The sequence below is a fragment of the Frankliniella occidentalis genome, unplaced genomic scaffold (assembly GCF_000697945.3).
Source record: "Frankliniella occidentalis isolate FOCC.00 unplaced genomic scaffold, Focc_3.1 Scaffold149, whole genome shotgun sequence".
Taxonomy (NCBI): domain Eukaryota; kingdom Metazoa; phylum Arthropoda; class Insecta; order Thysanoptera; family Thripidae; genus Frankliniella; species Frankliniella occidentalis.
Genome location: NW_026267276.1, coordinates 559,392 through 573,538, shown reverse-complemented (window position 1 = coordinate 573,538; position 14,147 = coordinate 559,392). Strand labels below are relative to the sequence as shown.

Below are 14,147 nucleotides of genomic sequence, written 5' to 3'. Positions count from 1 at the left end.
AGAATTTACAGTTATGTCTTCTGTCCGGATTGTTTGGTAAAGAATAATGAAATAAAATCTTTTGTCTTAATTTCAAGGGGGACGTTTCCCAGAGATACGCAGTGGGGGAGGCGCACTTACGGGTGGCTCCACTATGGCCAAGAAGTGGTAAGCCATCAAGTGTAAGCCACTACTGTAGTTCAAGATTGAATTCAGATAAGAATAGATTTTCGGCAGAGGATAGAGTTAGTTTCAGCTACAGTCACTCAGGTAGAATTAAGCATTTAACATTTGTTGTGTCCTAATCTTTATCAAGAGCCAAGATGTCCCTAGCCTTCCACAATTCATGAAACGGAAGTTGGAACTTCAGGAAATCACAAGAACATATTCTTTCAGGTTTATTTCAAAGCCATCACATTATGGAGCACATACAAATAATAATAATCATGCCTTAGAAACCACATTCAATTTAGTAATCATAAGGAAATCACAGAGACAAAATTAAAAGTAGGTAACTATAGCTCTTAATAGCATAACACAGAATAACAAAATTAACAGGCAATAACATTTTCATTCAATATAACAATGTGTAAATGTTGTCAATAAAACCCTATCACTAAAAGACAATGATTTGACGTGTATTCCTATCTTTCATCTATTTACTATTGAAAGAACTTATCTTCCAGCCACTGTACCATTTAAAGATGAAAACGATTTTTTCCAATAGTTCTTAATGTAACCAAAATATATATTTTAAAAAGTTGTGGGTTCTTTTAAGCTTTCAAACTTCTAACACAAACTAAGTATTCGTGACTACACATGACAAGAGGTTAAAATTAGGAATTGCCTCCTTAGAGACTTTAATGTGAACAACTCTCTAAAAATAACAAAAATATGACAGTGCGATAGGCGATAGAAAAAGAGTGTAAAACTTCCATGATAAGTACTGAAATATATAGTTGGTATTGGGAAACATGCCCTACAGTGCCCTTGATCACAAAATATTCATTTAAAGTCTTCTGAAATACAGTACAGCATAAAGGTAAAAATACAGAACAAAACTATTTTAAATAAAGAGGGCAATCAAAGTTTGAAAATATAGTCTCACAAAAAATATGCAACAGAACAAGCAGTAACTTGTCAACTGTTTAGAGAAATTGTAAACACAGTTTAAGGTCTACGTCGTGCTCCGATTTGAAAAAAAAAATCTAGGCTATGAAATAGCCATAGGAACCTAAAAAAGGAAAGAAAGAAATAATCCTGCAACAAACATTGCTTTATCAATCCCACCAAAAGGTACCCCAAATTAAGTATACAAGAATTAGGTATTTTTAATTCATTGATGTTGGAGAATCTTCTCTAAAAACCGACAGGAGAGATGGAATTGTAGACTCCCAAAATAAGTCCATATGAAAATAATGGAAAATAAAAAGCTAAAATTTAAGCAACATTTAGAAAAGCATAGACCACTGCTAGTCTTTTTTAACAGATGCATTGCTTAATATGGAGTTCTGGGATTCACATTGATGACATCAGCAGTGCTGAAATGAAGAAAAAAATGATTAGATTGTAATTGTAAAAGCAGGCTGTAAGCAGTAAAATCCATAAAATTCATCAAGTGGAAACAACTTACCTTTTACCACATTTTATGTGGATGAAAAGGAAAACAATACCAAGCAGGAGACAAATGCAGCCAACAACAATATATGCAATGCCTAAAAATGGATTTTTACCTCCCAGTGGTGATATGGTAGAGAGTATCATTCTTTTCCTTCCATCGAATGAGGCAACCTGATAATCTAAGATAAATAAGAAAAATGTTAAATTTACTAATCCTAACTAAGGATATATTTGTAAACCAAAAAAAAATAATCAAAAAACCAAAGCTCTACTTACTGTATTCTACTCGGAGTGTGTAGTTTCCTTTAGGTAATCCGTCCTTGTAACCTACTTTACTGTGATCAATGCGCCTGTACAACTTGCGGAATGTTGGCAGAGCAGCTGTTCGCATCCACACAATGAGATCTTCATTTTGGAAGCCATTGTTATCAGGGTCCTCAAGATCTAGCTCCCAAACATTTTTCTGCCACAAATTAGGCTTTGCATACCCTTTGAATGCTACAAAATAAGTTACAAGACAAAGTTAGGAAATAAATGAATAAAAATAACACACACAAACCTTGGATTAAGAAACCAACCTTTCTCCAGAGCCGAAAATTTGTCAGGCTCATCAGGGTCTAGCTTTGGATTGCGGAATTTATGATTCTTATCAGAATTCCAAGCAATTCCAGTTTTATTGAGAGGTACTAAGTCTCCATTCTGATTGATGATGGTTAGGTTATCTGTAAAATACAGAAATAACATGTACATAAAGTGCATGAAAGGAATGTAAGTTAGACAAAAACTTGCTATAAAACTGACCACTGAAGAGAGAATTGGCTATTGCTCCACAGGGTGCAATTGGTTTAGGAGGCTCTCCAGAGACATTGTTGTTGTAATTAAATGGCATACAATCATATGCAGGAGTTGTGCTCAGTCTACCCAACAGCTGGTTGTCATCTCTTGACTTCACATAGCGACGGTGGTTTTGATAAAAATTTGTGAGACCATAATACATATAAACTTTCCCCTGGAACAAAATTGTGTATGTTTTTCTTTTCCTAATATTATACTTTCAAACAGGTTTCCTAATAAATATTAAACCAGTACATAAAATTGAAATACCTTAGCAAGGAAATACTTACTTCAAAGTCATGCTCTAGTTTGAACTCCAATTTGCACTCACAGTGCTTTTCTGATTGCAAAATATCTGAGCACTTCTGTGGCACACCCGGAGAAGTACTGTTGCAATCTGTGTAGTCAATAGTAATCTCCTGCACCTATAGTCATAAGATTCTTTAATTGACAGAGTACCACTTTAAGAGTAGATGTGGAAGTTTTGAAATTTTAAGTACCTTATCTGAGAAATGGAGAAGGACGACACCGACAGGAATAAAGGCTATGCCAATAACAAAGAACGTAGGGAGTACTGTACCGGCAGTAAGTATAGGCTGCCATGCTGGAAGTCTTTGCTGTTTGAATGCACTATCTGAAAGACATTTAAAAACATTCAAGATACATCCTTGAAAGGAAGGGAGGGGGCAACCTTCCTCTTTCCACCAACTTCCAAAGTTGTAGTTTTCATGTCAGGTTAGAATAGTACGAGTACATATTAAGCACATCATACTTCAACATTTCTTCAAAACGCAAACATTGGTAATAACATTGTTGTGGGAAAACCTACTTTGTGCTACTTGGACAGTAGTATGTCTCTAACCTACAAACTTCAAAGTTAAAAGAAAAGCGACTTACCAGAAGGTCTCTTTGACTTGGAGAGACTATCAGGGGTTGCCGGAGTTGTTGAAGTAGACATGATTTTTTAAATTCAAAGTTTCAATGAAGAATTTTTACTTTACCCAACCCTTCAACCAGATTTGTTGTCCTTCGACATACTTCAATGGTTCATCATAAATATATGTCTTCAGAAATTAATAAGATTCAGCTGACATTCCACCTACGAAGAAAAATCTGAAGGTGAACAACACGCATTTATTTCTGAGATATTCTTTCCGAAACACACGAGGCACATTGACGCATTGACAGATAAGAATGTCAGTCGTACATAAATAATTTTTTATCATAAACTTCACAGCCTTCTCACTCTAAACGTCCGAATTCACATACTGTAAAGGCGGGCAATTTGATTTTTTTCAACCCCTTGATAACTGTAATAATGATAGTCGTAGCGTGACGATCCATATACTAAGGTAAAATGCAGTTAGTATGGGTCCGTTTGAGGGACCAAGTGCCTTTTCAGACCTAGAACCAGGACCCGCCCTGAAAATCCATACTGCACTGCGGGTGGGGCTGGAGTAGACAGAAAGCGAGACACGGCAGGAAGGGAAGGGCGGATAGGCAAACTTAGGGAGGGGTCTGAAAAGCTGGAAAGGTCACTGGGTCAACGTCGCAGCGCACGTTGACCAGCATTGACGCTCGACTGAGAGCTTAATGAAATGTCTTGCACGGGGTTGATCATAATGAGGCTAAATGGTTTCAATTGGGGAATTTATTGAAAAAGAGACAAAAAAAAACAACAACATGAGATGATGTGACTAATACGTAATATTGTTCTTTTTTACATTCCAATGCTTGCTTAGTACAAGGCAAGCTAGTACATCTTCAAAAGGACCTAAGCGTTAAATATTCTGTAAAATAGATGACAGCACAGGAACAGAGAGTAAGGTATAATAGGTTAACAAAGTTATCACACAAATTAGTAGGTGAACAAAGCACATCCACCTTTTGAAAACACCTCCATGGGTTCAACCCACCACATTAAAAAAACTGAGATTAGTAAGAACTACAATTTTATAACTAATTTTGAGAATGACAATAGGATATAATAGGTGTGCCTGACTGACATGTCTGCAGAGATTTTGTTGAGGGTAGCCAGTTACAAGAAGAGTATGTCAAAGAAAACATAAGCACCTCTAGTTTGCTAGAAGGATAGTGAAGTCCCTATCCTTCGCAACAGTCTCCTCTTTATACCATTCCCCTGGACCACGACAAATTGTCTATTACAACAATTTAAATAGACTTGAGAAGCAATCTTAAGACATAATTGACAGGTGTCAGAAAAAAGAGAGAAAAATGATACATTACTAGTTTTTGGGTCGTACTAAAAACCTTATAAAAAGTTTCTCATATAGATTAGAGATTAATTTAATTCTGACTCTGTGATTGTTTTTACTCATTAAGAATTACAAAGATAAAGGCATCCAACTGCAGACTCTTAAAATACTACAATTTATTGTTTGGATGCTCCAATAGTATGTAGTACAAAAAATATCACAGACCAGATTGAGACACTTCGGTATGTACCAGGGCAACAAAAGAAAATATGAGCTTAGGACCAGATGCAAGTCTACCGATTGAAAGAAAAATGCCCTTTAATGTAGCACTTTGTATTCTCATTAAGATTAGATAATAAATATTGATTGATAAAAGCTCTGATTCAAAACAACAACAAAACAACAACAAATATGAATGTGGGAACATTTAAGCAAACAGACTATCATATTATGTATATCATAGGAAATGTGACATTTGTTACGATATGGACAAGAAAACACAACAGGACCGTTAAGAATATAGGAAAATGTAATGTAAAGATACAGTGTAATAGGCTCATTTAGACCTGCATCTAAGTTCCTGTGACTAAAATGTTTCTTTGTGACCAATTATGTAAACCAATTACTAGATCTGATAGGCCAAAAAGATGAAGTGTTCCTTGAAAGGCAAGTACACAAAAGTTTCATGTTTCAACAGTAATAGAGTTTTAGAGAAGTGTAGACTGATCCTCAAACATAAGTACCGTGAAAGCATGACTGTTTTACAATAGCAAAAACGAGCTTCTCTACAACAAAACTTGATTATTTTCCATCAGTCTCTGAAGCCAATAAGTGTTGTCAACAACGTCCTTCATTTAAAAATAGAAGGAGCCAAAAGAAGAACTGAACTTTTTCAGGAGGTAAGTTTAAAGTCTGTTTTCCACAAAACAAAAGTCAAGCCTATCAATCCTGAAGTAATTGATTCATAAATTACCCTTAAGTTTGTCATTTTGAACACCTCCTTTCATGCTCACCCAAGATTAAACATACCAATTTCTTTCTCCAAATATGATGAATAAATTCAAATTATGAGGATAATACATGGTCATTTTTTAACAATTTCTTACTGGACATAAAGGCCAAATGCTTATAATTTAAAAAAAATAAAAATTCCTACTGTTTTTATGAAGTTATAACTGAAAGGGATTTTCACTCACATAGAACTGAAACTATCACGTGTTGAAGTCAAAAAAGAGGTTTGATTTCTTTTACTGCCAGCAAAGCAGAATAAAATTCTAAGATCAACATTGAGTCATCTAAGGCTTAGATGTAACTACATTAACTTGGCACTCATGCCTTCTTATCACAATAACATCAACAGGACACAAATCCAGACAAAGTGCTACAATCAGTACATGGACAAGTCATAGACAAAGAATAAATTACTTTTGAATAATTTACTTATGCCATGGCTTACGGTCTACACCACGATTTTCTTTAATGTGTTTATTTCGGCAGTTTTCACCAAAAGCACAGCCCGTTGTTCTCCAGTAGTAACATTCATCACCATTGACAGGTCCTTTCAATTTAATACGAGTCCTGAAATAAAAGATAACATGTATGTAGAAAGAGAAATCCCTCACAAAACTCTAATACAGTAAGAGGTCAGCAATTAACACTCACCCTTTGGCAGTTGGTACAAAAGTTGTTTTAGTATTTGCAATTGGTAATTGTGGCGATCCTCCGGATGCACCAGCAGAATCTAATTCACTATCACTTATGACAGATTGCAAACGTTTCTGATGACATAACATCTGTTGATGGATATGCTGCTCTTCTTTGGTCTTATTAGGATAACGAATTATTAACTTACTTCCCCCAAGTTCTTTACCCTGCATGGCAGCCATAGCAGGCCCAGGGGCTCTGCTATCTTTGAAATTGATAAATGCACAATGACTTGATGGTAACATACGTATACTAAGAATTTCTCCAAATCTATGAACATAGACAGAAAAAAAAACACACAAATGGTTGAGTGAGACAACATAGCTAAAGAATAGTAACTCAAAAAATTACCTAGAAAATTCATCATTCAAAGTTTTCTCTGCAATGCTGTCTTCAATGTTGCCCACCCAAATTGAAACACAACGATTAGGGTTAGAAGGACTGTAACAGAAATTTATTGAATTGTTATCATAGATTCCCGATATTTTATCTTTGTGACAGCAATAAATAAAATCACATACTCCATTGCTGCTTGCTTTTTAGATATTCTGTTTATATTATCAATATCGTCCTCAATATTGTGATCTGGATCTTGGGTTGAGTTTTGACTATATTGCATGTTTTGAGTGTGTGTGATATGCTGATAATAGGAATTGTTTCCGTCAGTATCAATAGGATCATCAACACCAATATTGTCCCAATTAATATCTTCATCTGACTGATACACCATATTTTTTTCATCTTCCTCTTCCTCAAGGTCAATATTCAAATTTTCATTACACATTAATGCTTCTACAGCAGCCTGCAAAATGACAAAAGCAGTTGAATAATTTCCAAATGATGAAGACTGAAGAAATTATAGCACATACAGAGGAAACCACCTTCTATAGAGAACCATTTTCTGTACTCACTTCTAGCGTTGTATGTTTTTTTAAAGCAGCAAAAGCTTGTTTCCTACTAAATCCCATTTCCGTGAGGCGTAACATGCGTATGTTTAACAATTCATCCATAGCATCTTTGCATTCAACATCCAACTCCAAAACTTTTTCAAATGACTTTTCAGCAGTGACTAAATCCTAACAGAATTGACATAAAAAATAATCAGGAATGAGTAAGAAGAGACATAAGTTTTCAGTAATTCAAATATGTGCAACACCTTTAGTCCTGCCAGAGCCTCAGCCCTTCGATAGTGTCCTTTCGGACTGTTGGGAGCTAGTTGAATAGCACATTCTGCATCCTCAAGAGCTCTGAAACAAATAATTTATTTTATTTCTTTTAACTACACAAGGTGATATTTTTTTAGTAACACAAACATGTGACAATAATGGATAACCTACTGTTGATAAGCTCCAATTTGGAAATAACAAAAACTACGGTTGCCCCAATAACGATGATCATTAGGAACATTGCGAAGAGCTCGTGTGAACAGCTCAATGGCCTGCTCATAATTTTCTTTGCTGGCACACTGATAGCCAGCAACAGCCAGCCGTTCACCTAGATGTATATTTTTCTCAGGAATGGGAACTATTCTTGTGCCATTGGAAGACTGCTTTGTGGGGCTAACAAAATGAGCAGAGTTCAACATATTAGTAGAACTACCTCTGCTATGGACATTATTATTACCATTACTTTTAAGTTTATGTTTGACAACTTTGGTAACAAAGGCAGAATTAACATCAAGGAAGCCATCATTATCATCTTGATCACTTCTGTCATCTTCAGGAGTACTATTTGTATCCTTCTTATTTTTATCATGATTCTTAATACCCTCATGAATATTATTTAAGTTTCCATTTTTAAGATCCCCATTCTCAGTACTTTTGCCACTGTGGTTGGCTTCTTTTTCAGCCTTTTTCCGTTCTTTCTTCCTTCTTTTCCTTTCTTTTCTCCGTTCAACTTTCAATTTTTCATCTTCTTCTTCTTGTAACAGTTCCGCAGCATTTTGAGCTGATTGTTGAGCATATTTATCACGTTCATGCATCTCTTTCATTAAAACTGGTGAGAGGGGAGAGGATAATTTGTTTTGAAAAACGCTAGTCATAAGTATTGAGGAGTACGTAGTACATAATACATACTTTGTTTAAAATGTGCTTGAGGGCATCCATTGGTATGTATATGAGTTTTAAGAGAAGAATGCGAGCAGAAAATACCATTTAAATATTCTTCATCTTCTTCTTCAGCTGCCGAATCAAAGGAATCTTCACTATCATCCAATGATATGAGAATGCCTGTGAAACAGATAAACAATATCATGAGTTTTACTTTTGAAAGCTCCAGTTTTTAAAAAGGACCAGCGAACGAATTCAGAGATTTGGAATGTACCTTCAGGGCTGACAGGCCAATGGCCATCTTTCAGCAAGCACTTAAACTTTTCGATCATATAAAACTCCATTGCCTAAGACTATAAAGCTATTCCTGCAAAAAACAGACATAAATTGAATTTAAGTTAGATTGAGAGTTAGAATAAATAAATTGGTAAAGAACATTTTAGTTCAATCTGGGAAAAGAAGGTGGCTAAAGTTTCAAAGGGGTGCAAGTTCTAGAACTGTTATATATTCATGTTTGTGTACAATACAATAACTATGGTTAACCTTCATGAAATAGAAGGGCATTTAAAAGTATATGTCTCCCTCGATCAAAAAAAAAAAAAAATGAGAGATAATATGGAAGATACAGGGTGGTGTGTCAAAATATTAGAAAAGCAAATTAGTCCATGACAAACATACTCTGTGAATGAGTGACAATAATGATTCAGTAATGAGGGTATACCATACATGACAATGCTTAATCATTGACATTACTACAACTACCGGAAGAAAGAACATAAGTGGAAACTCTCAAATAAAGTTCATAATCAGCATTCAAAGAAAAACAGAGACCCAGATAATGTCTGAGAGAGATGAGGTAGCAATTACTTAATCAACAGGTAAATGGCAAACGAGCTGATGACTAACGTCCATATTACAAGGCCAATGAACATAACAACGGTAATTTAAAAGCGATGCTTCTATCTATATTGTAGTCACCAAATAATTTGAAAAACTGTTCCGTTTTTTGGGGTGAAGTAAAACTGCAACTATCAAGACTGTTCTAGTCCTAGAGATGTGTCCCGGTTTCACCTCAATCGTCACAGCAGCAGAGACCGAAAATGTCACTGACGGAACAGGCGTCTGCTGTTCAGGATGAACCAGTGCTGATGCACACATCAGAAATCTCTCAAGGGTAGCCCAACAAAAATATCTTGACTAGAGGGGGCACGAGAGTTAAGGATACACAGCACATTGATCAGGGCACAAACAATCGCATCTGACAACACGCATTGCAAAATTTATGTGCCCTCCGGAAAGAGAAAATTTGGCATCACTGCTGGCTACGGATGATGGGTACCTATTAAGTTGACCACGGGAGAGAGGAGAGAAATTTGGGAGAAATAAGTAAGGTTTAAATGTAAAATCGGTTTCAACGGGCGAAATGAATTGTCTTCCGGGTACAATCCCTCAGTGGACTACTGACATGCAGAAAATACACATTTGCAGGTACACAAGAAATACGTCGTGGACTCCGGCTCTGGAAAAGCGGGGGAGGGAGGAGGGGGGGGGGGTAATCTGCGAATAATCATGAAGGAAACAAAACAAAGCATAGCGCCGGTTCTTTGAATTTTTATCATAATAATAACAATAAATACTTATGTTAAAACAGAATTACTTCACTGCACTTGTGAAATCCGACAATGTCACAAGCAGGAAAGTACAAACAGTGGAGGCTAAACGAGCATGGCGGCGATGGAGGTACATTTATTAAGTTTTCTCCAAACAGCCAGCTATTTGTAATTGCTCTCAAAAGATCAATCAAAATTTTCAAATTGGATTATAATCGGTTCTTAAGTGAAGAAGTATTGGTGTATCATTCTGATTTTGAAGTAGAGGTGGGTCAAAGGAGTTATTGCAATTCTTACTCTAATCGTGTCAAACATGCTAAATTGACCAATTCGATTTCCCACTATCACACTTTCTTGTCAGGACATTAAATGGTCGCCTGACTCTAAAGCACTTCTGATCATTTCTATTCAGTGTACCTATTTTGTACTAGTACAGAACATTCACAAAACTGAGGATCTTACAACATATAGGATTCAACAACCTCCTCCGGCCAAACTTATTTTTATTGACTGGGTTCCTGATAGCAAATGTTTAATTCTAGTGTCTAGCTGCAACGTAAGTAGTGTTTTACTTGATAAATGACACTAACTGTTGACAAATTTGTGGGTTCCTTCCACTTCATTTTGATTTATTTGATTTCAGATTTTTTCATGTGTACACCGCATCTGTGATGGGAGGAAAATACTGATACCAAGTATTTGCAGTACAAAAGAAGAAAAGCCATTGTTGGCCTTCAGCTCTGATGGGAAATATTTGGCTTCTATTACATATCACGCCTTTTCTTACCATATTGCATTGCTGTCAGCTTCCTTATGGGTTACTCTTTGGGTAAAAATATTCTTAGAAAAACAAGTGTCTGTTGTCAAGTTGAGGAGATTAAGAACATATTTCTTTTGTTTCTAGATGAAAAAACTAGAGCTTTTTATAATAAAGGGCTTGAGGTGGTCTCAAAACTCAGACATGTTTGCTATCTGGGATTACTCCAAAAAGTTAATTTTCTTTGACTTGAATGGAGAAAATGTGCATACCCTACATTATGATGACCCTTTTGCATCTGGATTTTTATTCACCTTATTCTCCCGAAACTTGTTAGCAGCTACGTGCTTCAAAGATAACGAAAAGGTGTTTTCCTTGTTATAAGTTAGCATCAAAGCACTAATGCCTGAACTATGAATATGAACTAATTTTTCTCTCTAATTTAATTTAAGGTAAATTTAATTCTTCTCTACAACTTGGGTAACTGGCAATTAAGTGCAATCTTGGAGCAGAAATTCAATCTGGAATCCAGCAGTCACTTACATGCTGCAAATAAGTTGGCTTTCAGTCATTGTGGCAACTTTTTAGCATCATCCTTATCAGATGATGCCTTGATGCTTTGGAATCTAAAGGAATGTTGTAATCCTTGTAAATTAACCAATCTCCAGCACAAAAGTAAGTATTTACCAAAAAAACAAAAATGAACTTAATAAAACTGTTGTTAATCTTACTCTGTCCTATAATTCTATTAACAGCATTGCAGTGGCATCCAAGAAAGGCAAAATTTGCAAGTTCTGCTGGAAATCAAATTTTTATATGGGAATGTAATCAAGATGGTCCTATGATTAAAACGAAGATGTACTCTGTTGTGACAGAAATGCCTTCAGCTGACACATTTGTTTGGGCTAAAAAGAATCTAATCTTGCAAAATCTCCAAAGTACAGTGATTTTGGTAAGAGATAAAGAGAGAAAAAAGTTTGTGAACAATTCATGAGATCGGCAAGAAATTGATGTCTAGTCATTTACACAATTGTATATTTCCAATGTAATTTATAATCAAGAAAAATATTGGAACATAAAGTATAAATGCATTTCATACAAACCTTATCCAACAAAAGAGATACGATTTATTTGTTTGCAGACTGGAAATAAGATTGAGAGCCTTGAGGATCAGCTTTGATGGTCTTGCTCCCAGGCTGCCAATTAGCAGGGCATACTGTCAAGAACACAAGGAAAATTACTATTGTGTTTTTAAACGTAACTGTAAAGTCTCACTCAAATTGCTAAATTCAGGATCATCCAAGGCAATTTGATTATTTAGTGTGGTTGGTTGTATGTGGCTGCTTTTTTTTACTTGTTTTTTTTTTTGTTTTGTTTTTTAACAGTTTTAGCATTTGCTCTCCCTTTTGAGGCCAGTAACCCATTCAACAATAGTAAGCACAAACAGGTTTTGCCATGATATCAGCTACAAGCACTGAGAAAAGTGGCTTAGGTGATCCTGGACTTAGCAAGTTATTTCTAGGTTTTGACAAACTTAATATGTAGTTCAGTTATTGTGATGCATATATATGGTTAGAGGTAGATGGCTTGCTATACCTTGGATTGACCAGACTGATTTGGTGCTCTGTGGATAGCCACTTTCACTGCAGCCTGTTTTAAGGTCAATCAGATCCAGCAAATCTTAGAAGAAAAAATTATTTATACTGTATATTGTGAATAAGAAAAAAAATTACTGCTCCATCTCTCAGCTCTAATGCATTTCTAGGTTCAACCAAAGAGTCAGCTACACCTAACTGGCTGAAGCTAATAACAGCCAGCAGTAAAAGTGGCTAGACTTCGGAATACCAAATTGGTAATTCGAGTTTTCAATCGCTAATCCTGAATTTATCCGCCCATCTACCTCTAACCATAATATATATACAAAACGAACTCCACTCAAAAGCAAAGAGATAGTACCTTCTCCATGCTCCTCTACAAACTGGAAAGCTTTCACAAGTCTCAGAACTTCGTCAACACTTCGGCCTACTGGCAAGTCATTGACAGTCTTTTGCCTGAGTTTTCCTTCTTTGTCAATGATGAACAGTCCTCTAAGGGGAATTCCATCATCCTCTAGAAGAACATCATAATCTCGAGCAATTTCTTTTTTGTAGTCTGCTAAAAGAGGATAGTTGAGTCCTCCAAGTCCACCTTCCTTCAGATCAAGATAAATATATTAATAATAAATAAAAATTGCATGATTGAGACTTATTGATGTAAACTCACTTTCCTAGATCTTTGAATAAATGCTAAATGACTGAAATGTGAATCACATGAACAGCCAACAACAGCACAATTGATAGCGTCAAATTCCTTGATGCGATCGCTAAATGCTATGAGCTCTGTAGGGCAGACAAATGTGCTGAAACAGAGTACAAGATTCTCGTCAATAAAAATAAAAATTATAGGTAAAATAAGCAGTATGATGATACTCTGTAACATCTTAAATACGTACAAGTCCAGAGGATAAAAGAACAGCACAACATATTTTCCACGGAAATCTTTTAATGACAACTCTTTAAACTCATTGTTTAAAACAGCGGTTCCTTTAAAATCAGGTGCAGGAGCCGGAATTTTTGGAGACTGTAGCGTATCTATGTAAACCAAAATTAATTGTACAACATATACATAATAAACTTTGTTATTAGCACAACATGCCATGAAGGTCAGTGTTTACTACTAACAAGAGGTAGATAATGGCCGCGACACAAGAAGGGGAGACCGCTGTGAACAAAACCGGGAAAAAATCAGAACGCATACAATCAAAATAGTGAGCGAGTCAACAAAATAATTTGGTCAACCTCTTCAAATGTAATACCTAACCTTACCTGCTCACGAGCAAATATAATGAAAAAATGGAGCACCAGATTCCAAATTAGTTACTGAAACTGGAATTTTGGATGGACAGTTTAAATTAAAATATTTTTAAAATGCACGTACCTGAAGCAGGAACTTTCCAAGACGTTGCGCAAACATATCTGCGAGCGGGCTGAAGAAGTTGTCCGAAAAATTTCTGCTTCAAACACTACTTTTCTGATTGATGGATACAGTATTCTTAAATATAAATTCTCCAGCAGACTTCACATGAGGAAGCAGAGGAAAAGAAAATATGACTGCTGTATTCAGACACAGGTCTCTCACATCTCATCAGCAGTAGTTTTCGTGATTGGGGGAGGGGGGGGGGGAGTCAGGAGAGTCCCTAGGGGAGGGGGGGGGGAAGAGGGGGCACAAATATCATGCAAATATCTCACTTTTACACTTTTACTTTCATGACTTGCCCAAGCTAGCAAGTCTTCAGCTCCTCAGCGACTCAATTGTAAGTTGCAAGTCAAAGGACGGTGTG

At 36.0% G+C, this 14,147-nt stretch overlaps 4 protein-coding genes across 13 annotated transcripts; 1 reads left to right on the top strand and 3 right to left on the bottom strand.

Annotated features, from left to right (window-relative positions):
* Positions 1-364: 364 nt before the first annotated feature.
* On the bottom strand, positions 365-3,680 carry LOC113210308 (cell cycle control protein 50A). Its single transcript, XM_026428235.2, has 8 exons — positions 3,331-3,680; positions 2,934-3,067; positions 2,724-2,858; positions 2,401-2,608; positions 2,178-2,321; positions 1,876-2,097; positions 1,613-1,778; positions 365-1,520 (listed from the first exon to the last, which is right to left on the bottom strand). Exons 1-8 carry the CDS (start codon positions 3,389-3,391, stop codon positions 1,478-1,480), a joined length of 1,113 nt encoding a protein of 370 aa, XP_026284020.1. The 5' UTR covers positions 3,392-3,680; the 3' UTR covers positions 365-1,477.
* A 386-nt stretch (positions 3,681-4,066) lies between these two features.
* On the bottom strand, positions 4,067-9,935 carry LOC113210306 (uncharacterized). Of its 7 annotated transcripts, none has more exons than XM_026428230.2 (10): positions 9,867-9,935; positions 8,676-8,768; positions 8,429-8,581; positions 7,691-8,348; positions 7,510-7,600; positions 7,265-7,429; positions 6,875-7,155; positions 6,705-6,794; positions 6,312-6,623; positions 4,067-6,227 (listed from the first exon to the last, which is right to left on the bottom strand). In XM_026428230.2, the coding sequence occupies exons 2-10, from the start codon at positions 8,743-8,745 to the stop codon at positions 6,086-6,088; spliced, it is 1,962 nt and encodes a 653-aa protein (XP_026284015.1). In that variant the 5' UTR covers positions 8,746-8,768; positions 9,867-9,935; the 3' UTR covers positions 4,067-6,085. The 7 variants fall into 7 exon arrangements, with proteins under 7 accessions (XP_026284015.1, XP_026284011.1, XP_026284014.1 ...); XM_026428226.2 differs by having other exon boundaries at positions 9,741-9,879; XM_026428229.2 differs by lacking the exon at positions 9,867-9,935 and adding an exon at positions 9,269-9,716.
* On the top strand, positions 9,741-11,848 carry LOC113210307 (uncharacterized). 4 transcript variants are annotated; one of them, XM_052271080.1, is made up of 7 exons: positions 9,741-9,889; positions 10,053-10,141; positions 10,448-10,567; positions 10,655-10,840; positions 10,916-11,134; positions 11,221-11,443; positions 11,524-11,848. In XM_052271080.1, exons 2-7 carry the CDS (start codon positions 10,127-10,129, stop codon positions 11,760-11,762), a joined length of 1,002 nt encoding a protein of 333 aa, XP_052127040.1. In that variant the 5' UTR covers positions 9,741-9,889; positions 10,053-10,126; the 3' UTR covers positions 11,763-11,848. The 4 variants fall into 4 exon arrangements, with proteins under 4 accessions (XP_052127040.1, XP_026284017.1, XP_052127039.1 ...); XM_026428232.2 differs by having other exon boundaries at positions 10,053-10,278; positions 10,373-10,567; XM_052271079.1 differs by having other exon boundaries at positions 9,770-9,787; positions 10,053-10,278; positions 10,373-10,567.
* On the bottom strand, positions 11,787-13,994 carry LOC113210309 (peroxiredoxin 1). The gene is made up of 6 exons (XM_052271081.1): positions 13,745-13,994; positions 13,489-13,528; positions 13,260-13,398; positions 13,031-13,166; positions 12,725-12,959; positions 11,787-11,984 (listed from the first exon to the last, which is right to left on the bottom strand). Exons 1-6 carry the CDS (start codon positions 13,778-13,780, stop codon positions 11,896-11,898), a joined length of 675 nt encoding a protein of 224 aa, XP_052127041.1. The 5' UTR covers positions 13,781-13,994; the 3' UTR covers positions 11,787-11,895.
* Positions 13,995-14,147: the final 153 nt, after the last annotated feature.